This window comes from Pieris brassicae, chromosome 4 (assembly GCF_905147105.1).
Source record: "Pieris brassicae chromosome 4, ilPieBrab1.1, whole genome shotgun sequence".
Classification (NCBI taxonomy): domain Eukaryota; kingdom Metazoa; phylum Arthropoda; class Insecta; order Lepidoptera; family Pieridae; genus Pieris; species Pieris brassicae.
The window spans coordinates 15,248,628-15,276,234 of record NC_059668.1 but is presented as its reverse complement, the minus strand read 5'-3'; the positions used below and the strand labels follow the sequence as shown (position 1 = coordinate 15,276,234).

At 33.7% G+C, this 27,607-nt stretch overlaps 3 protein-coding genes and 2 long non-coding RNA genes across 6 annotated transcripts in view; 2 read left to right on the top strand and 3 right to left on the bottom strand.

The window, feature by feature from the left end:
* Positions 1-22,353, bottom strand: part of LOC123708368 (diacylglycerol kinase eta) — an 86,032-nt gene extending 63,679 nt beyond the window's left edge. The window contains exons 1-2 of the mRNA XM_045659043.1: positions 22,119-22,353; positions 11,340-11,450 (exon numbers count right to left, since the gene is read on the bottom strand). Coding sequence (XP_045514999.1) covers positions 11,340-11,450; positions 22,119-22,250 — 243 coding nt within the window. The 5' untranslated portion in view covers positions 22,251-22,353. The remainder of the gene's footprint in view (positions 1-11,339; positions 11,451-22,118) is intronic.
* LOC123708373 lies at positions 169-2,927 on the bottom strand. Its single transcript, XR_006753597.1, has 3 exons — positions 2,701-2,927; positions 1,365-1,492; positions 169-1,237 (listed from the first exon to the last, which is right to left on the bottom strand). It is a non-coding gene; the product is annotated as an uncharacterized LOC123708373 (long non-coding RNA).
* LOC123708374 lies at positions 5,043-6,156 on the top strand. 2 transcript variants are annotated; one of them, XR_006753598.1, is made up of 3 exons: positions 5,043-5,183; positions 5,280-5,529; positions 5,983-6,156. It is a non-coding gene; the product is annotated as an uncharacterized LOC123708374 (long non-coding RNA). The 2 variants fall into 2 exon arrangements; XR_006753599.1 differs by lacking the exon at positions 5,983-6,156 and adding an exon at positions 5,669-5,877.
* A 408-nt stretch (positions 22,354-22,761) lies between the features above and the next one.
* Positions 22,762-24,413, top strand: LOC123708371 (tubulin beta-4B chain-like). Its single transcript, XM_045659048.1, has 2 exons — positions 22,762-23,000; positions 23,071-24,413. Exons 1-2 carry the CDS (start codon positions 22,944-22,946, stop codon positions 24,355-24,357), a joined length of 1,344 nt encoding a protein of 447 aa, XP_045515004.1. The 5' UTR covers positions 22,762-22,943; the 3' UTR covers positions 24,358-24,413.
* A 1,256-nt stretch (positions 24,414-25,669) lies between these two features.
* On the bottom strand, positions 25,670-27,333 carry LOC123708372 (tubulin beta-4B chain-like). Its single transcript, XM_045659049.1, has 2 exons — positions 27,130-27,333; positions 25,670-27,030 (listed from the first exon to the last, which is right to left on the bottom strand). Exons 1-2 carry the CDS (start codon positions 27,184-27,186, stop codon positions 25,759-25,761), a joined length of 1,329 nt encoding a protein of 442 aa, XP_045515005.1. The 5' UTR covers positions 27,187-27,333; the 3' UTR covers positions 25,670-25,758.
* Positions 27,334-27,607: the final 274 nt, after the last annotated feature.

Sequence of the window (27,607 nt, the reverse complement as noted above, 5' to 3'; positions counted from 1 at the left end):
CAATGGTTCATACTTTGATTAATTAAATATATTATATTTAAAAATATTCGACTTTTTGTTCCTCCCATACAAAACGCCAATTTCATATGTAAGGACCTAATATTTTAAGTAAGATTACTTATATTACTTTTATTAACTAAACTTACTTTTGGATCAATTATACGTTAGTAGTAGTTAAATATGTATCTTAAATAATTACATATCGATTACTGCCTTTAAGCAAGAGGTTTTTTTTAATTATTTCCGGACCGAAAGCGGATATTTAAAAAAACCATGTTAAATGCAGTTTTGTGTAATTAAGGGAAATATGCTTTTAACAATAGGTACTTGTGCTTCATACTCTTGAAATCATGTTCGAAACATCCAGTATCATAGATTGAATAGTGAACCAAGAAATGATGAGTAATAATTTATTTTCATCTTTAATTGGAATACATTTTTATTATCTATATGAAAGGTTTTTATACGACAAAACATTATGTCAACTTCAAAGGGTTTAGGGAACCATTCAGATCCATTTAGATTATTTACGTGAATATAATTTTTCAAAGAATATGTAGTGTATATAAAAATTTACATGTACGATACATTTATTTATGTGACGTCGGATTGGGAACCTTTTTAGGGTTTGAGGTTTTTAAGTCGGTAACTATTCTAATTTGTAGAACACGGGCGTTTATCAAAATAATAAGGTATTGATTAGTTCATTGCTAAAGCTATTCAATGACATGAATAGGGATCAAGACACTGGGTAATCTAGCTTCAAGCTCCATAATCACTGGTCGTTAGAGTTTTAAGTATACCTTAATTCTAACGACGTCTTTCACCTGTAAGAAGTATTTTCTAAATACATTGTTTTGTAAGTGTCACTGTAAGTCAAAGTAAAGATTTTTTGCAATTTTTTGTGTGCGGAACAGTGCGGAAACTGAGCAGTTTAGACTCTCAATAGGTCCGTTGTGGGTAATATAAGCAATGAATTTATAGTAAAAACTGCGTGCAGTATATATGTATACTTATAGTTTCGGAATTAATCAAAATGTGTTTGCAATTTTGAGCGTAAAAACAAGATCTGCGTTTGAGGGACGGGATGATTGATAGTCTGGCGATTTCTGATTAATCTTCCGGATCCATTTCTCAATGATCCTAGTCAACTGTCAACAGCGGCTTGCTGTCAAAATGAGTAATTACAACTTCAGTTGGAAATCTCCTTATAAAGTCTTCGAACAGATAACTAAAACTGTAAAATATATACGAAATGTAAAGGTAAATTTAATTAAAATATACCAAAACACTATGTATTGTGATTGTGTGACATTACTAAAATCTTGTTATTAGTGTGGCCAATTAAACTAAGAAGTACGTACTTTTCAGTGCAATTTGAAGCCAGCATTTTTTTTTATTTAAACTGTGACTTTATTATTTAGTAGTGTTCAGAATTTGTGCTTTTTTTAATGTCCCAAGATTTGCCAAGATCTATTTCAAGGTCCACAACCTGAATAAACAGGTACCTAGTTATTTTAATAATATAAATAAGTCAGAACTGGAAGTTGGGGCGGATTGATAGTATAGATAAATGGCGAAAGTTAAGTTTCACTCTCACTCGCAGTCATTTATCATTAAATTTTGACAACCATTATTAAATCTATTTTATAATAGTCTAGATGGTATTGTTAGTGCAAAGTTTAAACCTAGTTTCACAGTCAGATAGATAGAAGATATTTTTCAATAGTAGTAAAGTGAAGCTAAATTGCAATACTTATGGTAATATGCTATTAGAATAGTTGAAGGAAATTGTGTTTAAGTACACAAGATGTATGGACACAATTCTTCAGTTTTTTAGGTTTCAACTGAGTTCAGACCCTGCATTGAAGCTTACCTTTAAAACTCTCTACCTTGCCTTGAGTATCAAAACTTGCATGGCATGGCCCGATTTTTTATAAGAAACACATAGGCAAATGCTGCGAAAATGTATGAAAGTGAAACTTTTTTGAAAAAATATTTTTTACTAAGGTAAAAGCCCCAATAAATGATCATGAACCAGTAAAAGATCACTGCATGTATTTGTATATCTAGATTCACACTGTTTACACACTGTATACATGCTAATGATAATATAAATAAATAAAAAAATCTGCGAATACGTTAAGCGACAGAATTGCCATCTAATATTTAACTACTAAATCTCTCTCACCTCGCGCTCGATGGCACTGTGTGTGATGTTCGCTCTATCACACTCTCTCTCGATCTACCTCACTTGCTTGCTTCTCCCTACTCTCGCTTCATGCTACATTCGCCCTTTCTCACTCTCTCTTAATCCGTCTCAATCATTATCTCCCTTTTCTTCGACAAAAACGCTGCACATCTTCGTGACGCTATTATTATTATTCTTGCGTTTCATCCGTAAAATGTTTACCCTCATGCGCCTATAGAAGTTTCACTTTTAAAAAGAGGTATATTCCCTTCAAAATAAAGTTATGCTAATTGCAAACAAATTATGCTAATCTTTAGGGCACCTCAAAATTGGTGAAAAAGCTCTTTGCCGATTTTTAATTAACTTTTAATTAAGAGGCATGGAATAATTATAACTTTAAGACCATAGAAGCGTTAAAATTGGCTCGGTTAGAAACACGAAATGTTTACACAACGCTTTCATATTTCAAATTAGAGAAATGTGTAAAAAACAATGATTTTTGAGTTAACCTTTTATTAAACTTCTGCAGTCCGAGATCCTTTCCCTATATCTTTGCGCTCACCTTCGGGTTCATCGTTAGAAATAAGCCTGACTGACAAAGTTATCAATTACAGCGCAAGACCAAAGATCATATTGGCTTTTTTCTGTTTGACAAAATAACCTATTGAGACGTTTTCGATACGAATATATGTAACGCTGACTAAATTTAAAACATTAGAATTTTGCCTCTATATGACACTCACGTCAAAAATGTACGATGTATAAAAACAATAAACTTGCTTTTTACTGCCAGTAGTCACTTGACCACAGACTTGACACGGCTTGTACTGAGGTCAGGGGTTGCTGGTTTATCTCTATTTTTAACTCAAGGGTTTTGGCCTTTTTTATAAATAGTCATAATGCACCACAGACATGTATTAATGTTTATTCAAAGTGTGACAGACTTTCATCCAATAGTATCCATATACGTTGAACATTTTAACTTGCAATATGAAGGTTTACTGGGAGCATTCGTTAAGTTGGTAATCGCAGATGAAATGCTATCAATTCACACAATTGCTAAAACCCCCGAAATGTCCAGTTAGTGAAACAAATTATTTATTTATACGTTATTTTTTACCATTAACACTAATACGATATAAAATAAAAAATAAGCAAAATCTTTCTTTTACAATAATGGACAATGCCACTTTAGACCTAGAATTCCAATTGAATTTGTTAAGTGAGCGCAATGCGCGCGTAGATCTCTGAGAAAGTACTCACAGTAGTGCGTAGTGTGCTTAATAGGTACTCGTAGCCCCAACCCCTCTAAAATATCTGAAATACAATACCCGTAAGGGTTTCAAATAGGTACCAAGTAATGGCTAGATCCCTCCTTATTACTAGCTATCCCTAACTGTGGTTACTAGCCATACCTTTATGTCCTTTGAAGTAGTTTTCTTTGCAACTATTGAACGCGTAAACCAAATACAACTTTAAGACTTGTTATAGATATTAAATTATAGTGCAGTTTTGGAATAACATCCAAAATATAATTAACATTAGAACAGTTTTTAAAAGCAAGAAGTTTATTTCTGTTTGGCTTGAATATAATATATCTCTTTGTGATTTGAAATCAAATAGTATCGTTAAAGGGCACGAGCACACTGATCATGCAGTGTACTTTGAACGCTTATTGTTTAAGGGTTCTATTCTCCTATTTTATTCTTGTAAACTGTACACTATACAAATTTTACTATTTTCAATTGATTGTTATGATTACTGTTTTTAAATGAGACTAATTTTGTATGCGTTTAGATAATATCACATATTTTACAAGCCGTTAATAATAAATAAATTTATTAATTATGTATATAAATTAAACACGAGACATCGTCTCGTCTTGGAGGCCGAGACAAGTTATGGATTGCAGTAAGTGAGTGTGTTAATGAAAAATTAGACTTCTTTTAACGTCAGTAAATGCTGTTACATATGCATCATTTTGTTTAAGCTGGGATTATGTGGGACTAAAACTTAATTTACAATCCAGCCCACTAAAATCTGACGGATATCTACAGCACGTCAATGGTTGGAGGCAGGTAACAGCCGAGCCCTATCCTTACGCACAAATCTTCAAAACTCTTTCTTGAGACAGACGTACGAAAGTACGGCGCCGCTGCCCTTGACGTCATTTCCTTTCATCTGCGAGCGGAGCATCTGAATCGTTTTTCATGACCGCCTCACAAAAAAGCCTTGAAGGCATTCCAGAGCATTCCATTGTCAGCCTCCATCATTTTATGAATAATTAATGGAAGCGACAGATTGCCAAAAATACTATCAGCAAGGACCAGGCGAAAGCCGTCCCAAGATGGACACTTCTCAATTGTGTGCCTCACCGTATCTTCTAAACAGTTACAATGATGACAAGCGGGAGTCATCTATCTTTCAACGGTTCGATGCAGGTAACGCCCAAAGCATCCATACCCAGAGAGGAACTTATTGAGCGGATAGGAAAGCGATTCCCACCGCTGGTCCACCCAGTGTTTAAAAAAAAAACTTGACTGCCCCTGCCGTTTATTGCATGCATTTAAAATTATTGATTAAATAAAATAAACTGACTTTATATGTTAAAGTGACATTTTTAACTTAAATTACTGCATAGACCTCTATTATCAGACATCAAAACACTTAAATTTTTGACAGCGCACAAAATATTTGAGAAAACTTTAATTTCGATTCCATAAATCCATTAAATGCCTCGTTTTCCTTAGTAACAATAAAACCCCTATCGAGTAGCTGTTCACGATTCGTTAATATTTTACGTATGATCGAAAAAACAAAATATTTTCTCAATAAGCGTGAACAAATGGATCGGTTTGATGAATTCAAATTGCTTTTATCGAAATATATGAACCCTAAAATCGTTATTTCATTCACTTTAGCCCCAGAGAAGGTGAGCAACAACATAAAGTGAATGCTTTGTTATTGAACATACAACGTAAAAACGTTAATGGTAAATTATTAATATATAATAGTAACAAAAAAAATATGTGGTTCTGTTTTGAACGACGTTTTTCATACAATTTGCTTCAATGTCTTTTATTTGCAGATTCCTATTTTAAATATGTCAGTCACCGGAACGGAGATCTGTCAATGTGATATTAACAAAAACATTTACTTTTATTAACATTTTGGTAAATAGCATTATTTCATAATTTAACATGAAACAATAAATTGAAGCTCGACGTCAAGTGTTATTTATACATTGTACGAAGTCTAGAATCAAGACATGTCAATTTTCTTTCATTATTTTGCATAGCATTACCTAATATTATATTCTTTAAGGACTGGGAATAAAGGTAAATATTTAATTATGCTTTCTCTTTAAGTAATTATTTATATTAATTATTACAAACCTAGACATATGTTTATTTAAGGTTTCTTTTGATATATTTTTTATCGTTAACTAACCTCACATTATTTTATGTTTTTTTGAAGATTTATTAACACAATTTTTTGTCATAATTATCACATTTCCATTGATGGCTAAGATATGAGTATAAAAAAATAAAAGGTAGAAGAGCCTTATTTAAATGGCAAAAAGATTATAATATTCTTATAGTAACAGTCTATTTCGATTAATCGAAATTGTCAAAGAAATACGATCGCACAGGAAATAAGCTTCGAGAGGAGATTGCTTGCCACGAGAACATCATTCAACAATTTATCTTTTTTATTTGTTTTATTCATATTTAGCTTTTTTAAATATAGTTATAGAGACTTATTTTTTGTTTATTTGATTGAATTTGCAGGTACAGTCAAAGCCGATATCTAAGAGTTAACGATTATTCAATCCATTCAGTACATACTGAAATAAGTTTACCACAAATCAAAGGGACCTAGCTTTAAGAGTTAATATTAATCCCCATTACAAATATTGAATTGACGGATCCAATATACCATTAAATATATAAGTGTGATTCTCAGTCTAGCGTGTGATTCTTATCCCTGAGGATTTTAACCAATGCTGTGCACCAATGGACTTTTGTCTAGTGGTGTCTGTGTGCGCATTTAATACTCTCTTGTACGGTCATGGAAAATACCGTAAGGCATGTCTTAGATCCAAAAAGACCACGGATTTTTTTAAATAACAGCGGGTAAACGGACAGGAGGCTCATCTGATTCAAAATCCTACCGCCACCCATGAACACTCACATTACCGGAAGGCTCGCAAGTTCGTTGCTGGCCCGTTAAGATCTAGAATTGCTCTTTTCTTGAAGTCAAATTGATTCTGAAATAATAGAGAATTGCGTGGCAAGAAGTGTCTGAAAAACGCTTAGTTGTGGAATGACGGACGTCGAGGTGATACGGGTGGAATTTCATATTCTGACTCGACGTCCTAAGATATCATCGACGATTCAAATAGCTGTTCGTTGAATATGGTCAAATGCAAGGAGCTAGTACTGGGGTGCTCCCGCCCAGAGGTGAGTGTACTCATAGTAAATTTGGGCCAAAATTAGGGCTTTATAGAATTGAAAGCAGAGGCCCGCAGTGAAGTACCGTCTAGCCTTGCTGAGCTTCTCAGAGGCTAATTTCCAAATGACCGTGAAAGTGAACGTTATTTGACAATTCAACGCCCAGTATTCCGAGGATCAGGCTTTAATGAGAGTATCTTCCGAGAGAGAGAGAGAGAGATTTTTAGCGGAATGGCTTATGTCGGGCACATATGCCTGATCATCTATTACAAATCGCAAATGATCACAAAATAGACTCAAAAATCGGAGGCCAAAGCCAAAAGTTGTAGCAACAAGAGGCAAATGTATATATATATATTGCTCAATGGAGGTTATCAGTTTAACCTATGTATGTTTAAAAATGCACAATATTTGACTTATATGTATTTAGCTTCCAAGACGAGTGCTAACGGGTATGTATCGGGTATAATACAAGTTAAATAACAGTAAAAATTTCATCATTATAAATTCAGTAGCTTAAAGTTCTTTACTAAATTTAAAAATCCGAAGCAAGAAGATATCAATTTGACGTATTGTTTTGAATGTGTACTGTGTGGTGACGATTGACTTGACTAGCAGGTACTGAGTGGAATACATCAATATTATTTTCGTATAAAATGGTATTTTAAGGTGAATTCAATGCACACATAACCCTATTAACGTGAATTATTCGAATGAACTTGCCAAACGTTTGTATTTTAAGCCAACAATTAAAACTCAAATTACATCCAAACATTGTTTAGTAGGGTTGTGAATTTTATAAAACAAATTATAAGTAGTAAGTAGGTATTAATTATTATCATTAATAATAATAATTAATAATGCTAATGCCATGTATGTAAGTATAAAACCTACTTACTATAAGGTTTTGGTATTTATGTAAATAATAATACATACTTACTTTGATTTCGACTGCTTTTTCGATAATGTTCAATAATATTTTAAATTATCAACAAAACAGAGAAGAAAAAGTTTTAATAAGTTTAAATTGAAGCTACGTAATTGTATTATTTTGAAAATATACTTTTTAATGACAATCATAAAAAAGTGAAAATGTAAATTTTGTTACTCATAAATGAGGTATTAGGCTAAATTCTTTGTTTAAAGCCGAATTATTTAAAATAGTTTCATAACGGAGATGCGACGTGATACTGTCGTGTCGCGAAAACACCTGTGCTGTGCGGACGTGTGTATTTTGATTATAAAACATTAATTTCATGATGCCACCTCGAATTCGTATTTTTTCTTAATAGTATTTCTATAAGTTAATAGATAAGGATCTCTTTAGCTACATTGAATATAGAAAAATATGGCTTTAATGCTGATGGGGGTATGGGTACTGTGGATTTCATGATACTAATTATTTTACGAAATTACTTTCGCATATATTTAAACTACTTTCGTAAAACTGATTTCACATGCATGCCACTAATTTCGTAACGTAATTCCGAGTTAAAGAGAGGAAGATTTTGTAGAAGAGTAAAATGCTACATGCCTTATGGTGTTTCGGGATTTTAACAAATAAATCGTTATTCATCCAATCCATATTTCCATAATCCATCCAAATTGTGTCAGCCCTAGACAACGGAAATTCGAAATAACCATGCATGGAGACTCGTGAGCTTTACTGCTTTTTTTTTAAATAAAACTGATTCGGAAATGCCTTAATCAACGTGAACGTGACTGAACGTTTTTATCACATGAAAAAACATAACGTGTTTCCTATTTTTAGTATAATACAATATGAACAGTGGATTTTTTTGTTGTATAATTATAAAAACCCTTTACACACACATTAAGTGTTTTGTCATAATTTTGGTTAAACCTTTACTTAGGTTTTGTAAGGCTCTTCCACTTTAACATAAATAACTTGTGTTTCAGTACAAAGGCAGAACAAACAAACAGTCGCATTTATAACAGAAAAGTTACGGATAAACAGGAAAATCGGACAACAACTAGATTAGAAATAAAAAATAATTTAATCATGAGATTTAAGATCATTATACTTTTAAAATAAAATAAAAAATACAATTAGAACGTGGAACGTTGCTGTTTGTTATTAAGATCTCATTAGGTTTTTTATAAGCTATAATAACGCCGTCGACACATCTATAATTACACCTCTAAATTAGAAATAAATATAAACAATACTTACTGTATCGAAATCTTGTACGAAACGAGAACAGCTAAATTGTGCAACAGTCAAAATTAAACCAGGTCAAACGGACACTATAACTATTAAGCACTACACGTAAAATACAAGCATAGAATTTACATAAAGGCAAATATTATTGCGTTAGAAGTGATTAAAAGGAGGTTTTCATTAATGTTTTTCGGTTAAGAATATGGTAGATATCAGTCAAGCGAGCGCGTATCACACGTCTGAACGGTTTGGCGCCTGAAGCGCGACTGAAATGTGTAACCCCGAATAGAGCTCAGAATTCAGGTCCTGGCGGCGTCGAGCGGTCTCAGGTGAGATCCTTAAGTCTACTGACTGATACGCATAAGACCGTCAGCTAAGTAGAATATAAGTCGGTAAACTGTTTGCCACTGTTTGATATATTTAATATAAAGATTGTAAGCTGTTCGTTTCCATGTTCCCAAGTCATTTAAATGAAATATTGTAAATAAAACATTGGGTATTAAGGATTCTGCTATGATTTTTAATGGAATTGGAGGGTTTCCTGAATAATTATCGACCCGGAAAGCATTAATATGCAACACAGGACACATTTTCATACACAAATTAATGACAATTTATGATACTTATCTCTACGACGAAAGTTTCCTTCCTCGTAGCGCTCCGTGCTACGACGTTGTACCAAGATTAGTCTTCTACGTAGCAGTACTATGGCATTTGGTAGCAAAGCCTTTAATACTGACTCTCATGTATATACTGATTACTTTTGTTAGCGTTCAAAGTAAAAGGCTAAGTGGAGGTCATGCCAATTGAAATATTTACGTGTCGCATCGATTGTTTGTTTATGCTACCTTTGTTGTTAGGGCAACTAATGAGAAGTAAAAAATTATCAATATAAAGAAAACCTAGACTTCGATACTCCTTTCAAAAGATATGTAAACGAGTACAAAGCTGTAGCATTCTAACAACAGGCAACTTTATTACCAATGATTTTAATCTATTTTTAAAAATATCTATATGTTTTTAATTAAATGTATTTGTACAAGATTGACAAGGTTTATTAGTCTGTACATAAATAAGATAAATGAATAGTTTAATCGGATAGTATTCAATATTTTTTTTGGACACAAAAGATTTGAACACACTAATTTTTGTACTAATTCACTACTTCAGATGTTATTCATGAATAAAAATCTATATGACTACAGAAATGGTAGTTTAAGTTATCCTTTATTAATTCAAATGAAATATCTTCTATATACATATTAAACGCATAAAAACATTCACTATGTACTAAATACGACATTAATTAATCAACGTAAAAATAACATTCTAAAAGACTATTCTAACACAAAAATCCTCAAAAAATATACTATAATAACTAAAATATATTATTAAAAGGAGTCCCTTTAGGCAAGGTCCCGAAGATACTGGCAGCGTTCCCCCTGTGAATAGCTAGACTAATTCTTTGTCCGAGGTAGCTGCCAACTCTTCGGTCTCCTGTGATGTCGACTAACCTTTTAGCTATTTCCTTAAAAAGCCTTATAGTGTTAGGACCCAATAGACTAAGGGTCTCGATGCCGAATGGAACAAAATCATATTCGGAATATAGAAACCTGTATTTGTATCTTTTATCATTTTAGCCGCTTTACAAGCCGCATCAGCTCAGTTGTTGGTCTTTGTACTAATTTTATTTTTGTGACGACTCCGTTGCTTTCTATGTAATTACATAGTTTTATGTAACCCAATTCGAGAATTGTATGCTTCCCTACATTATTACGAAATCAGAGATTGAAACTTTATTAATAAAACCAGTAAACTTGGTAAACATCGAAGGTACAACATTAGAGTATTCACAAACTTCACTGTTTGCTTTGTCATTTCGTAACTGAATACATTTAGAAATGTTTCTTTGTTTTTACTTTACTTTTGTAAGATATATTACATTTAAATTTTATATTGAAGTAATATGTGACATGCATCTGAACTTGTACAATTGAATAATGTTATTTATTGCCTTATTTTTGTTAAATTAGTTTCTTCTCGCTTTCCCTATACCTTTCGGATTACCTGGAACGGATCGCTTGTTAGCAACAAATCCTTCTGTCAAATTCCTAATTCATTTTAGATATCTATCTGTTGTAATCTTAACGATGGAACAAAGCAATTAAATGGTAATAAATAAAATAAATATTTTTTAACTTTAATTTTATACCGAATTTTTTTTTCCTTTATTTTAAATTTAAATTCTTGAATGCATTAGACTTCCGTAAGGACTTCTTATTTAGGTTGGTAGGGATTCGCAAACATAACCAGAATATGTTCGCGGATAACGGAAATTAATACCATGACTATATAATTAATTTGTCTTATTTTTAGATAAGATATTAACTTCATTTTTATGCACCTAAAGTACCTGGTAGAGATTGAGGATAAACAGGCATAACAGCCTCAACCTTTGAAAGTAAAAATATACAATATAATTAAAATATACAAAGCTATATATAGGTGTTACCTCTTTATCTTTTGCGTAATAGAGAGTGCGACCGCGTAGCTTGAAGTACCGTCGCTGCCATCGCTGAAAACTACGGGTTTGCTTCATCAGGTAACCCTCTCTGACCACCGGCTGAAAAAAAAGAGACGTTTAAAAACTCCTTTGTAAGATTGTATAAGGGATGAATTCTGTTTGCTGTGCCGTACACCAAATTAAATGTCAACCTACAAAACAAAAATATTTAAAAGCAAATGAATCACCTTCGTATATATAGACTATAGACTATAGTCCATAGTTCCAGGTTTCAATTGCCGGCGAATGTTATATTTAAAACCATAATTAAACGAGTATTTACAAACTTCTTCTTTTGGTGCCACTCCATTACTCAATGTTGGCTGTCAGTCTCGTGAAGCGTGTTATATGCAAGATGCAGCAACACTTCCGCAATACCCGTCCACTAACATGCAAAGCCATGATATTTTCCGTCAACCAACACGCCATCTACCCTGGATTTTACCCGTTATAATTAATTGCAGGAGTTGGTAGCGGTCCTGGCGCAACTCGTGGCCCAGGTACGCAATGTTCCATTGTTTAATGTTCTGCATAAGTTTTTTCAACATTCCAACTCGACTAACAACTTTCTCGTTAGAGACCTCGATCCAGCATGCAAACACTATATCTCACAGTATATACTGTGTTTCAAAGAAGAAATTTTATTTAAAAGGGAACAGCGTTATTAATATACTTTTTTAATGTCGAGTATACGAAAATATAATTATATCAAAATCTCTTGATAGAAGATCTACCTATCAAATGGCTACGTATTTGTTTTCATAATGGGCATCGTAAATAAACGTTTTTAATCATGTTTTCTCATCACGACCCTGCCGACTTTGCCGTTTAATCATTAATTTGACGACCCAACGGGGATGTTCCCAAATTCTTAATTAGCAACAAAATAACAAATTTACGGCATTGGTTCGTTTGCGGTATTATACAAGGGTTAATAAATTTATTAGAATAGACTTTATTTGAAATTAAAGTGAGTAATAATGTTTTCTTAATTTAAGTACGGTACAAGAGATGTATCATGGTGATGAACATTCTATATGTATCATTTGTTTTTTACTCATGATGATAATTGATACAGGCCCACAAACTTACGGGCTATGTAACACGTGTAGAATATACTTATTCATAGATTCTTTATAAAGCCTTTTAAAAATAACCTATGTGACTTTACATTCAAAATATTTGTAAAGTGTGTATATTGTATTCGTGTTTGAATATATTTACGTGTGAAACTTATCGATAATTATTTGTATATTAATTATAACCATTTCACTGTTCTTACATTTGTGCTTTACACACCTTGGCTCAGTTGACACTACCGTCAGTTAAAACTATATCCCGTTACAATGTTTATGATACTGATTACTCTATTTCATATTGAAAATATCAAATTTTACATTTTGCTTACGGGAAACCTTATTTTATTTATATTAACTGAAGGCATTCGTGTACGATGAAAATTATTATTTGGCATTCTGTCATTGTTCAATTTGAAAATACAAATAACGAATCAATTAATCATATGTTTGACTGTTACTCATTATGTGAATCAAACTATTATTAATTTCTTCTATGGTTGCATGAAATATGTTCTGTAAATGACTAAATTTTTTTATATGGTTGTAATCACTATCTATCTATATACTTCTCCAAAACGGCTCGACCGATGCTTATGAATTTTTTTATGCGTATTGAGTAAATCGGAGAATCGGCTGCTATCTATCTTTCAATACCCTAAGTGATAAGGGGTGTCCACCACAATTTAATTTTTTATTTTTTAGACAATTTTTTTTATGATACAACATACGAAAATACATACATCCACGTAATTGTCACCCATCTACGATCAAACCCCATTTTTATTATATTAGATAGGTTATTTTTATTGAACTAAAAAAATGTTTCCTGGAGATATGAATATATGGAAATATTATACATGGCATAACGACATTTGCCATTTGATATTTTTAAAGTTTCGTAGGTTCTTTTTAAATATAGATGGCATTCAAATACTAATCTTTAATCAAATTACTGTACGAAAAAATGTTATGATAACTAAGTTTTTGTCTACTCATTAAATATTGTATTTATTTAAACAAAAGCTAACAATCAAATATTAAGCATTTAAAATTTTCTTAACCTACATAGTAATACACATTTGTCTACACTAATATTATGAAGAGGAAATATTTGAAAAGATCCAACACCATTACAATCTTACATTATCCATCATAAATATAGGCTTTATGAAACTATATTATAAGCCATTTGAAAGCGTTTCATTGATTTCAAAGACAGATTATAAGATTTCAAAAAACATAAAGAATCTTATTTTCAAACAGGTGAAGTTATGGGCTTCACAATATATTATGTAGTATAAATATTATTGGGGTTAGTTTTATTGTCATACTAAAAATAATATGAAAGTTGAATCTGGTGAAGTCATTGTATGCGGTGGTTTATTGGTTTTTCTTACTAAAAGTTCATAGATAGGAATAAAGCTGGGACTGGCCAGCTAGTTACTAGTATTTAATCATTCACCTGCTTAAGCACCTACTAGAGAACAATAATAAACGAATTTATTTACAGCCGTCGTTGTATACGTCCCAATAAAACGAAACATCAAGATCAACGACCCAACAGATTACATGCCCAGTAGTAATACTAATGTACATAACGAAGTCACTTAAGCCTTTAAATATAGTAATATTTCTGTACGTAGCTAGAAAAATATAAATGTAAAAATAGTCTAATACATTAAAATAATTGCTTAATAATCGGGTAAGAGATAATTGTTATCGACCCTTTCCACGAAGTGGAGAATCGCAATAGATCAGAAAATAAAGTTATAATATAAAAATGATGATGGTAGCGAAAAGCTTTCAAGCTTTCACAAAAACTAACGAGAGCTAACATGACAAGCTATTTCAGTCTTCTTTTCTTCTTCTTTTGAGCTACTGTTAATTCTATATCCTGTGACCTAATATCATGCTCGTTGTACGTGTTGGCCAAGTGCCAGCATTCGCGGAATATTTGATTTAGCGATTCGCTCCGGTGGGCCTGATAGATGACACAGCCAGTTTAGGGACGACGAATGACCTCAAAAATTTCTTACGAAACCCAAATTTGGCGAAAGATCTTTCAGTTCTCTCTTTGTTCTTCAAGAAGTAGATCTAATAAGTAAGAAAAATAAAGAAGTAAAGAGTACATTGCAGCTATAGTTAGTATCGTAATATAAACTTCATGTGTACTTTTCGTCGTCTACCTTGTCAGTGCGGCACGATATTTGTATCTGCTCATCCTTATTTATTTAACAGTGGTGATCTGTTTTCTGTACTATCTGTGCACGAAACAATTATACAATTATCAGGTGAAATACAACCCAGAAACTCTACGATAAACTTTACGTTTACTAAGCTACAGATGAGCCGTAAAAAATTATGTCTGTTATTCATACCCGTGCTAACTAATTCATAAAATTATGGCACCTGCAAAGTTCTTTATAAAACCTTTTTTTCAGGTCGTAACAAAAAGACTCAAAATCCTTGTCCCAGGTGAGCCGCGGTTAAACCAATTAGCTGAGTGTCGCGTCCCATTTCGTGAAGAGCGGAAGAAACTCGGGTGACCCACTTCTAAATTGCGACGTAACATTGCGATCCCGAATTTTAATGTCATGCAATGTATTTTGTTGATTTACGCCATTATAGGTAGGTATATTCGGGTTATAACGAGGTCTACTCCCTGTTGTAACAATTATTCAAATAAATCAACCTTAATGGACAAAGTATTTAGTTTCTTTCCACAACTGAGTGTTTCTTAAGGCAATTTGTGCCGCGCACCACCACTACGCCCAGTATACTTCAGTAAGTATTTCTGAAAAAATTCGACTTACCGTACCATTTTTTGCGAGCCTCATGCCACTTTGCCTCCGATTACCTTAAAACAAGGTAATTGTACTATTTCCGTATTTTTACTTCTTTATTAAAAATATGCACCTATATTATAGCTGTTCTGGTAAGGTTAATATTTTATAGGATCTCTTTGTACGGTACTGTAATATAATAAAACTTAAGTAAAATATTTCCGTAACACATTTCTTGGTAGTTAAATTTGGAAGCTAGAAAGGAAGAAGTTTTACTTTTCGTTTTTCAACAAAGTACTAATAATAGACATCCCTTACAATATATACAAATAAATATAGGCGCCAAACTCAATAAACTAAATTTGTAGCTTAATTGGTTTACATTCAGAAACTTTCACACTTTGCAGACGAAGATTTCTCGATAATTACGTATAAGAAGGAATCGGTAAATATCTTCTATTTAATAAATATATTGTTTTATATGACTTATTAATTTTACAATCAAAAGGACCTATAAAACCAATTTCTATTGTAGAATGATCATTTTTTTAAAGGGATTTATCCCTTTCTCCTAATTTATAGGTAATGTGGCCCCTAAACTCCTACACCGCCATCTCGCGGGCTGTTTCTGGCACCACGCACCGCGCAGCAGCTAGATCCAATATAAAAACATATGCCTTATAATATAAGGCATTTAAAAGTATATCGCGCATAACTGCGGCGTAACTTAATTAATTTTAAGAGAGTTCCTGTACGTGTGCAAGCGTGAGGTCTTAGTTTAAAATAGTTCTACAAGCTGTAAGTAGAAAGTTTATAAATTTGACGAATACTTAAATGATCCTAATCCTTGGGATTGATTTGTATGACTCAATACTTAGCGATTAAAAAGAGTGGCGGAAAGTTTCTTGCCAGTTCTTCTTACCCGCTCTACGCCCTTGACTTGCGAACTGGTAGTAAATGTAAATTTACAATTAATTTGACTTCTTTTTGACGTTCATAAGTGTACTTGTTTACCTATATGAATAAAGATATTTTGAGTTTGAGTTTGAATAGCTTAGAATGAAGTCTCCACAATGAGGCTGCGAGTCTGTAATTAAGTAAATGAAGCTTTTATGCAATGAGGACATTCAGAATGATTAATTATATAAAGAACCGCACAATTAGCCATATCAAAATAAGCATGCATATGTCATATTAGTTATTATAATGTCATAATAAGAAAAACAGTTGAGTTATTTATAATTGTTCGCTAAACTTATGAACTTATTATTTGTTACATTTCCATTATAACCATACGAGCGTCAACTTGAGAACAAAAGATAAATCTTGAAGCAGCGCTATTGCTTCTATAGAACGTTACCAACGTCACTCATTCATGCCCACTCAGCTATCACGTATGAATGAATAGAAGAATGAATGATCTGAGAACGAGATTGACAGCTGACAGTCACCGGACATCCGAGCGTGGCAGTAAATTGAAGCGGGTTTCAGAATGGATCGGTTAAATATTATTTTGATGAATTTAGCGTTTGAAATCTATTCATAACTGTTTAATTGTATATAAATTTAGTAATGTTTTATTGTTAAGACAAGCCTAATTATGGATAGATAGATAGCTAAATGCGGCCTAATTGTGTTGAAGTTAGCTCTGCGCCTTATTAAGTTTTCATCATTTTCTCACGTGTATATTCTATAGTTTGTTTGAGAGCATAAATATCATAAAATAATAACTTGGTACTTGAAATGGTCGGTTGTCAGTTCGGTAAGTTTGCTAAAAATTCGCACTATACCTACTTAATTGTATTTACAACTTTTATCAAAATGATTGTTTAATAATTCGATATTGTCATACAAATTAAAAAATGTTTCGCCGTAGTGATATACTCGACGAGGAAAACTGATAAAAGTGAAATACCAATTAATATCCAATTTTCATACGCTAATTGGTTGATGCCATCACTCGTGACTCGTTTCATCATTCAGGTGCAACAATTAGCTAGATTGATATCACGCTTGGAATTTTTACGAAAACAAATTTAACTAAGTTAAAAGCGAAATTATGAACGTGATGAACAGCAACTTTTAACCGCGTTTAACGTTCTTAATAATGGTCAATAATAAAACCCTATATGGCTAGTAAGTGATAAACTTTATGCCTGACATATGTCGTCTTTATGTATTAAAGATATGCCGGTTTCATCATGATGTTTTCCTTTACCGTACCAGCGAATATTAGATGCTCACACACGGCGCGCACAATCTTAAAATATTTATTTATTTACATTTCGTTACCTTATACAAAAACGTACATGTATAAAATCAGGTTAAATAAGATAAGGCAACGGGCGGCTTAACAAGCGATTTCCTCCAGACAGTATGGAAAAATAAAAAATAAACACCTGCAGAGGTAAAGTACAAGAAGTCAATTATAACATTTAATATTTACAATAAATAAATATACTGTAGAATATTAGGTCAACATAATATTACTTATTAGCCATAATTATTGTATAGACTAGATTGTAATTTATGTAAAGTCGCACTCTTTTTTGTGAACTTTATTGCAAAAAAACTAACTAAATAATATTCAGAAATCATCATCATAATTATGTTGCAAAAAAATTTTTTTTTCACGAAACCATTCAATATTTTTCATCATTCACAGCATTCACTCACCCTTAAAATCGCAGTATTTTCATATTCCAAAGAATAAAACATTTTATACTGTATACTGGAAAATACATAACTGAGAAAAAATAATGAAATCTGTTTGCGTTATCTTAACTCAGATGGTTTGATAAGACCTGCATTGTTGTATGCCTGGTCTGATAAAAAATATCTTAAATATCTGAATCTAAAATAAAATATGTAATTAAACTGATATAACCTGACATAGTTTTAGTATTGTAGAGAGATTTTTACTTGTAATGAGTCACACGTAATACTGGTATGCGTGACTGTGACTTCTCAACAAACAGAAATCGGTAGCAGTAGTGGGGTCACTCTGAGGAGCCTGAGAAGTGCCCAGAAAACTTTTGAGCAGAAGCTCATTAATATAGCCAGCATAGCTCCTTCTAGAAAGAAGGAGCAATGCTGGCTTAATCAGCCAAGACTTTACGCTCAACGGATCAAATGGGCATCTAACTGCGGAAACTACGTACATACATCCATACAAATATATAAATCGATAAAACTGCTACAGGAGGCTAAAGCATAAAGTGATAAAACTATAAATAAAAACAGTCTGCCCTAAGCCAATGCATATTGCAATTCTGGAACTATATGTGTAATAACGTATACCAAAGATATACCCTGAGCTTAACTCTAGTCCCTTTTACTATTTAATTAAGTGAAGAAAACATCTCTTTTTACAATTATTTCATAAGTTATATCTGACGTCATTCTGCATCGAAACAGATTCTTTTTTAATACAACAATATTTTTTAAACAATTTTAACGTATAATATGTTGCTTTAAAGTCGTAAACTTAAAACTGACCCTAAACTCACATTACATTTTATATAACACAAGACGAACGTCAGAAAATTTAACCGTTTTTTGCTATTGATAAAATCGTTTTGGATTTGTGGTTATTGAAATAGAACCGATAGTAATAAAGTCATTATAAGTTTATTATGTAAAGGACTGTTTTGTTCTACTATAGTTTTCTTGAATTGTATTTGTATTTCATTCAATACTAACTCTTAACGTTCTCACGGTTAAGGGATAACGTTAATTAAAACTCTAAGTGGCACTTAATGGCAAAAATATAAAATGTGTTTTGTTTAAATAATTTCCTTACTTAAAAGTAAGTTCTTATTCCACTCTGAAATTTACTGTACTAAACTCGGAATGTGCTGAAATTTTGGCTGCTTTGATTAAATTCGTAGACATAACATCACATATATTGCAAAACCTTAAATTATCTCCAGTTCTTCTTTGCTTCCGATCGAAATGAAAATATATTTATGTATTGATGGAATTTAATTATATCTAAAGGAATTAAAATAAGTGTATCTTTTACCAATATATCTAGTTACATACAGAACATAAATTAATGTCCCACGGACCAATGGTTTCGACACCTAATGGCAATTTTTTTTTGCTTGCTTTTTATTTATCGCATTATTTTTTCACTTTCCAGCGAATACGTAATAAATATAACTTAAAATGTTCACTAGAATATAGCTTTACTGGGTTATTGCGAATAACCACAAGCGAGGTTAACAGTATGACATTATAAAATATTCACGATAAAACATTAAATGCTCGGGTCAAAGCAAGTACGCTGTAAAGCTTTTACTTATTAAATGTGCGTTAAATGCACGCTGTTAGCTTAATGGCACTTCGTCACATAAGCCCATAATACATTTGTTAATGTAATTTATTAACTTGATAATACATCCATGATTCAAATTAAGTCCTTTAAAATCACGACGTTGCCGAACTCGGGAGTCTTTATTTACGTTTTTTCTCAATTTAGACATATGTATGTGCTTTCCGGTCCGCAATAAAATCTATTTCATCTGGGGTTATCCAAAACATTATTTACATAACTATAGTAATCATGGTCAGAGAGATAAATCATGTCATAAAATCGCGTTTATATTAATTAAAAGAGTTTTATTTAATACGGTACTCGCGTAACCGAAAGACAATGTCAACGATTGAACCAACCAAATTAACCAACGGACATTGTCTATATTTTATCGAATGAGAAAAAAAAACTAAAAGTTATACTTAGTTATTTATTAAGAGAAAAGTTACATAAACTATTTAATAGATTAAAATAAGCTAACCATAGACGTAACTGGAAGCTAAATAAGATTCAGTGATCAGTTCAGTCCAAATCTTAATTATTACATTCAGTTTTTATTTTCGCACCAACTATATATAATTATATATTAGGTTGGGGAAAAAATCTTTTCGCATTATAATATGTACTATACTATGTGTATCTGGCTGGTCATTTAAAGTTTAAATTTTAAACAATATTTTCCAAATTCAAATTAGGAAAATGTGTGATTTTTATTTATTTTTCGTACTGTCAAGATGAGTGAGTCCAATAAAGAAATTCGATTCATTTTAAAATTTTATTACAAAAAGGTAAAATGCAACGCAAGCCGTGAAAACAGATGTTTATGGACCTAGTGCAGTGTCTGTGAGAGTAGCACAAATTTGGTTTAAGCGATTTCAATCCGGAAATTTTGATCTCAAAGATGCACGTCGCTCTGGTCACCCTATTAAGGATACTATCGGCATCCATTTTTTTTAAAAAGTGGATCAAGATCGGCGTATCAGTATTTACGACGTAGCTGAAGAACTGGGAATTGACCACAAAACTGGATACACAAAAAATCGATATTTGGGTATCTCACGAGCTCACTGAAAGAAACCTAATGAACCGTGTACTCATTTGTGGTTCTTTATTACGACGTAATGAAATCGAACCATTTTTGAAGAAGCCGATAACTGGTGATGAAAAGTGGAATCAGGTAGGACAAGAACGTGAGAAAAAGGTCGTGGTCAAAGGCCGGTCAGGCTTCAGACTGAGGCGAAACCCGGGTTAAGTCGCAACAAGGTAATGCTGTGTGTGTGCTGGGATTGGAAAGGCATTATGAGCTGTTACCACCAGGTAGGACTATCGATTCTGAACTCTACTGCGAACAACTGATGAGATTAAAGAAAAAAGTTGAGAGAAAGCGGCTGGAATTAAACAACAGTGGGGGTGTGGGTTTTCTTCATGGTAACACTAGACGTCACACATCTTTAGCCACTCAGCAAAAATTAAGAGAGTTTGGCTGGGAGGTGTTAATGCATCCGTATAGCCGTATAGTCCTGACCTTGCACCTTCAGATTACCACCTGTTTCGGCCTCTTCGGAATTCTTAAGGCGGTGTCAGGTTAACATCACAAGAGGACTGTCAAAAAAAACTGTCACGGTATTTTGATCAGAAGCCCCAAAATATCCATAGCAATGGGATCATGATGAAAAAAGATGACAAAAAGTTCGAAGTATCGAACAAAATGGAACCTATGTAAGTTAATGCTTTAGTTAAATGTAAATAAATTATATTAAAAAATGTTGTGAAATTTATTAAAAAATGCGAAGAAACTTTTCCCCCAACCTATTAATTATAATAAATTAACTAAAAAAAATTACTTGACGTGTTTGGACACAGCAGTAAGGGAACACACGAACGTAATAACGTACGTTTTGTTGTTATGTCTCGAAATTCATATCTGAAATCAAATTAAAATAATTTTGAAAAAATTTAATCTATACGGACGGTGTTATAATTTAGTTTCATGTAAAGTGCATCCTTTTGACTGAAATACAAGCAAATCAAGAGGTCGTTCACCTTCTTTTCTTATTTATATAACAGTAGTTCGTGTCATACCTATATATCTTTCATAGTGTAAAATTTATTTATAAAAATAAGACTTCGTATTTTTATAAATATAGGCACGTACGAAGTCATTGCAAAATATTTTTTTATTCTACACATTATGTTTTGCTGATGTTATATCATTAAACCCACTACTGCATTGTTAATACGCTATGAATATTTTACAAGTATGTACTAAATGGAAGCGGCTAATTAGTAATTACCATTCTCGATGATTACGTTTATATCAAACAAAAATGAGAGCGCATTCAAATCATTCTTTTAAATCGATGGAATGTCAAATACGATAGTTTGTGTTATATTTATTTAAGACCAAAGCCTATTCTGAGTAAACAAACGCTAATAAACGCAGGTCCGTCCGGGCACATGGTGAACCCCTCGCCCCGTACCCCTCGCTGACAGATGGCACGCCCATACTTTAGCGGCCAGAATCAAAACAATGCTAAAATCCACTCACCAGCCTACCAACACATTTGCTGGTTGATATCCTCCTTAACAAAGGTTTCGTCTCTGTTTCATTTTCACTGTCCGAGCTATCTTCGAAGGAAGATTTTATTTCTCCACTCGCAGTTGCCTCATCCACGGACATCGCGCTTTGGGCGCTCTCGCCGCGCACAACACTAAACACGGCTACATCATTCAAAATATACTAATAATTCACATTGTTTAAATGAAACGCTACCTCGCTGACATTTCGAGCGAGCGCCATGACCACTGTGATAATAGATGCTGAAAACAAAACAAGCAAAAGGACAGTAGTGACATCTGTTTCAGGACGCCGAGATCAATGTTTTCATGAAATTGTAGCAGAGGTTTGTACGGACTTTTAGTGTCTAAACAATTTACGAAGATGGCGTTGCTTTTAAATGCAATTGTAATATTTATACATTTTATTAACTAAGCACATAAAAATAACATTGTAAAACTGTTCAATAAAATCTCAGCTTTGAATGTGACAGCGTACGTAATAATATTTTAATAAAAATTTAAACAATTTGTGTATTAACCTTTTTATATCTATTGTATTCAAAAAACATGATAGAAGAATATAGAACGTTCTAAAATTTAAATTCAAATATTTCTTTAATACATTTTCTGGAAATCATTTCATTTCTCAGAAATCCGACGTAAGATGCGCACTGTGTGAATATTCTCTTGATTTTTTTATATTTTTTTATTAGTTTTTAAGCTAATGTTAAGATTCAACTTCGTAAAAGTGTTTTGATAACCTTTTCTGAGAAATTTACAAGTAACTGGAGCTAAACTTCGATAAATTAACAAGATGAGGGAGATCATTAATCTTCAAGTCGGTTCGTGCGGAAATCAGATAGGAGGAAAAGTTGGGATTACACCTTTTGTGCATTCGTAGCTAGCTTTTATATTTTGTGCTTAATCTATGCTTTTTTCAGTTTTGGGAGGTGATTTCTGACGAACATGGGATTGATCCAAGCGGGTGCTACCATGGCGACTCGGATCTTCAGCTGGAAAGGATAAATGTCTACTACAATGAAGCTTCTGGCGGTAAATATGTGCCCAGAACAGTACTCATAGATCTCAAGCCGGCAACCATGGACGCCGTGCGGTCTGGACCATTTGGCTGCCTCTACCGACCTGACAACTTTGTATATGGCCAAGGAGGTGGCGCTAACAACTGGGCCAGAGGACACTATACGGAAGGCGTTGAAATCTTAGAATCTGCATTAGACGTTGTCAGACGCGAAGCTGAAGGATGCGACTGTCTGCAAGGCTTTCAAATGGAGCATTCTCTTGGAGGCGGAACCGGAGCGGGGATGGGAACCCTGCTAATCAACAGAATAAGGGAAGAATATCCAGACAGAATAATCCTCTCTTTCTCAGTTTTTCCAAGTGCACGAGTCTCCGATTGTGTAGTAGAACCTTATAACACAACGCTTGCTGTAAACCAGCTCGTAGAAAACACAGACCACACGTTCTGTTTGGACAACGAGGCGTTATATGACATCTGCTTTAGAACGCTGAAACTCACGACACCTACTTATGGCGATTTAAACCATTTAGTTTGCGCAACAATGTCTGGTATCACAACGTGCTTAAGATTTCCCGGACAGTTAAATGCGGACCTAAGAAAGCTCGCAGTCAATATGGTTCCATTCCCTCGCCTTCATTTCTATACGCCTGGATTTGCTCCGCTTACTTCTAGAGGGGGGCAACAATACAGAGCATTAACAGTTCCCGAATTAACGCTACAAATGTTTGACGCCAAGAACATGATGGTTGCGTGCGATCCTCGACACGGGAGGTATTTAACAGTTGCAACCATATTCAGAGGCAGAATGTCTATGAAGGAAGTTGACGAACAGTTAGTGAATATCCAGAATAAAAACAGCACGTACTTTGTGGAGTGGATACCAAATAATTGCAAGATTGCAGTATGCGATATTCCACCCAGAGGGTTAAAGATGTCATCCACGTTTATAGGAAACACTACAGCTATTCAAAGTATATTCAAGAGGGTCGCCGAGCAATTTGTGGCGATGTTCAGACGAAAAGCATTCCTGCATTGGTACACTGGGGAAGGTATGGATGAGTTGGAGTTTACAGAAGCCGAGAGCAATATGAACGACTTAATATCAGAATACCAGCAGTACCAGGACGCGACTGCGGATGATGAAGGGGAGTTTGATGAAGAAGCAGAAGGGGAGGGGTTAGAAGAATGACGTTTCTTGTTTTTCTATTGTGTGTCTTTATTTGGAAATACAAAAAACATATTTTATTTGGGATTTCCTTTCATGTGCAATTCGTTTTAGCTAAACTTGTAATTTAGTTGGGAGTATAGCTAAATTGAATAACTAGATTTAGATACGTCGCCTATAGATGTAGGATCTCACCCCAATGAAACCACAGATAACAATAACGTGTGAGCGTCATTGTTTTCGCCTACTATATAAAAAAGAAAATGTTGAAATCAAGTTCGTGAGTAAGTGACCGTCAGAATGGCCGGTCACTAGTCGTGTAATACGTTAAAACGTAGTTTCAAAATTACTTCCCAATTGCTTCTATTTAATTCCTACTATAATACATTTGCTTCCTTAGTATTTTGGGAGTACCATAATTACTTTAGTAACCGTCCATTCTGACGTCTGAATGGCTGGTCATCTATTCTATTGTACATAAAATTAAGATATCGAACAATGTTATTACGATTCCCCGCAGCGCCTGGTAAAAATATACAGGCAAGCATAAATAATATTCTAAAGAATATTTAACAGGCGAGTTATATATTGTAAATAGTAATATACCACAAGCTCAAAGATATAAAATATCAAAAAAAATCAATAACGCCCGGACTGTTACTAGCTACCTACCTTTCATAATTGATAATTCCATGAAAGGTACAGCATCGAGGTTTGAAAACCTAGGAAGCAAATGAGAAGCAAAATATGAACTATGAAATAATCGGTAATTCATTATAGTGAGTACAATAGGATAGGTGACCTTCAGACGTCAGAATGGACGGTCACTAAAGTTATTATGGTTCTCCCAAAATAAGGAAGCAAATATATTATAGTAGGAATTAAATAGAAGCAATTGGGAAGTAATTTTGAAACTACGTTTTAACGTATTACACGACTAGTGGCCGGCAATTCTGACGCTCATAAATAATTGTTTTAAAAATCCTATTTTTTTTTACTTGGCTAACAAAATGAAACTTTTTAGTTTTAATAGTAACACTAACAGTGTTTCTTCGTCAGAGTCCATCGTGAAAATATGTATTACACTACGAATTCTCAAAGTTAGCGATAGCAGTTAGCGTCAAACTTGAAGGCGCCCTTATTTTCACGGAGTATCAATGCATAAAAACCATTGACGCATATAAGGAGACCTAATAAGCTTACAAAGGATGCATACCATTGGTTTCATGTCGAGCGCCTCGTAAGAGTAGAGCCGGCTGTAACAGAACTCTTAACTATTCCCTTTTAAATTATGATGTCTGTTAGGCACATGTGATTTAAAAAGAAAACATTTTAGTTAGTATAAATATTTATTTGATCATGTTCAATATTACACTTATGACAGTATACACCAAAGACATACACAAACATTGGACAATACAGCAGCTATTCTTCCACTTCTTCGTCAAACTCTCCTTCGTCGTCAGCCGTGGCATCCTGGTACTGCTGATATTCAGAAACCAAATCATTCATGTTACTTTCTGCTTCTGTAAACTCCATTTCATCCATTCCTTCGCCAGTGTACCAATGTAAGAAAGCCTTTCTTCTAAACATTGCTGTAAATTGCTCCGATATTCTTTTAAACAACTCTTGAATTGCTGTCGTGTTTCCTATAAATGTAGCAGACATCTTCAATCCTCGTGGAGGTATATCACACACGGCTGTCTTGACATTATTAGGGATCCATTCAACAAAGTAGCTGCTGTTTTTATTTTGGATATTTAGCATTTGTTCGTCCACTTCCTTCATAGACATCCGTCCGCGGAAGATAGCCGCGACGGTTAGGTACCGACCGTGTCTTGGGTCACAAGCGGCCATCATATTTTTAGAGTCAAACATTTGCTGGGTCAATTCTGGCACTGACAAAGCCCTATACTGCTGGCTACCACGAGACGTTAACGGCGCAAAGCCTGGCATAAAGAAGTGCAATCTTGGGAATGGTACCATATTAACTGCCAGCTTTCTTAAATCTGCATTTAATTGACCAGGAAATCTTAAGCACGTAGTCACTCCAGACATCGTCGCTGAAACCAAATGGTTAAGATCGCCATATGTGGGCGTCGTTAGTTTAAGTGTCCGGAAGCAAATGTCGTACAACGCTTCATTGTCAATGCAGAAAGTTTCATCTGTGTTTTCTACTAGCTGATGTACAGAAAGCGTGGCATTGTATGGTTCAACAACGGTATCAGATACTTTAGGACTCGGAACGACCGAAAAAGTGTTCATTATTCTATCAGGGTACTCTTCTCTTATCTTAGATATTAGTAGTGTGCCCATACCAGACCCAGTGCCACCACCTAATGAATGAGTTAATTGAAATCCTTGTAAGCAATCGCACCCTTCCGCTTCTTTCCGTACCACATCCAGAACAGAGTCGACTAGTTCTGCTCCTTCTGTGTAGTGTCCCTTGGCCCAATTATTGCCTGCGCCAGACTGTCCAAACACGAAGTTGTCTGGGCGGAAGATTTGGCCGAAGGGTCCGGAACGGACGGAATCCATGGTCCCGGGTTCGAGATCGACGAGCACAGCCCGCGGCACGTATTTGCCACCTGAGGCTTCATTATAGTACACGTTGATTCGCTCAAGCTGTAGATCGGAGTCACCTTGATAAGCTCCGGTTGGGTCGATTCCATGTTCATCTGAGATAACCTCCCAGAACTGTAAACAGAAAATGAGATCAGATCAGATTTACGACAGTCATATAGTAAGTGCAACGGTGCAACGGAAGCCCGCATTGTTGTTGTCGACATTTATTACCTTAGCTCCAATCTGGTTTCCACACTGCCCGGCTTGGATGTGGACGATTTCCCTCATTTTTGATACACGAAAAATTTCGAGCCTAAAATCTAGATTGTTAAAATTTTAGCCTTTTAAAATAATCATTAAATAGAAAAAGAATTAAAAAAAACGTTATATTAAATGTGCATCACTTAAGAAATTTTCTAAAATAATGAATATTTTTTACATTTTTCAAAAGAACATGGAAAGTATTCTTAATTTAAAATTTTATTTTATTCATCTTTTGAATTGGTAGCTAGGGTAAGAAGAGGTCCAAATGAAATAAAAAATAAAAGCTACCAGCTGTATATTTAGTGACTTTGGTGTAACGGTTTTAAAACATCGTTAAGTATATAATAATTTATTTTAGTATTAACCTTTAGTATATTCACATAAAAACCATAAAATGCCTTTTTAAGATTTCTTAAATGTAAGCAATATATATATATATATATAT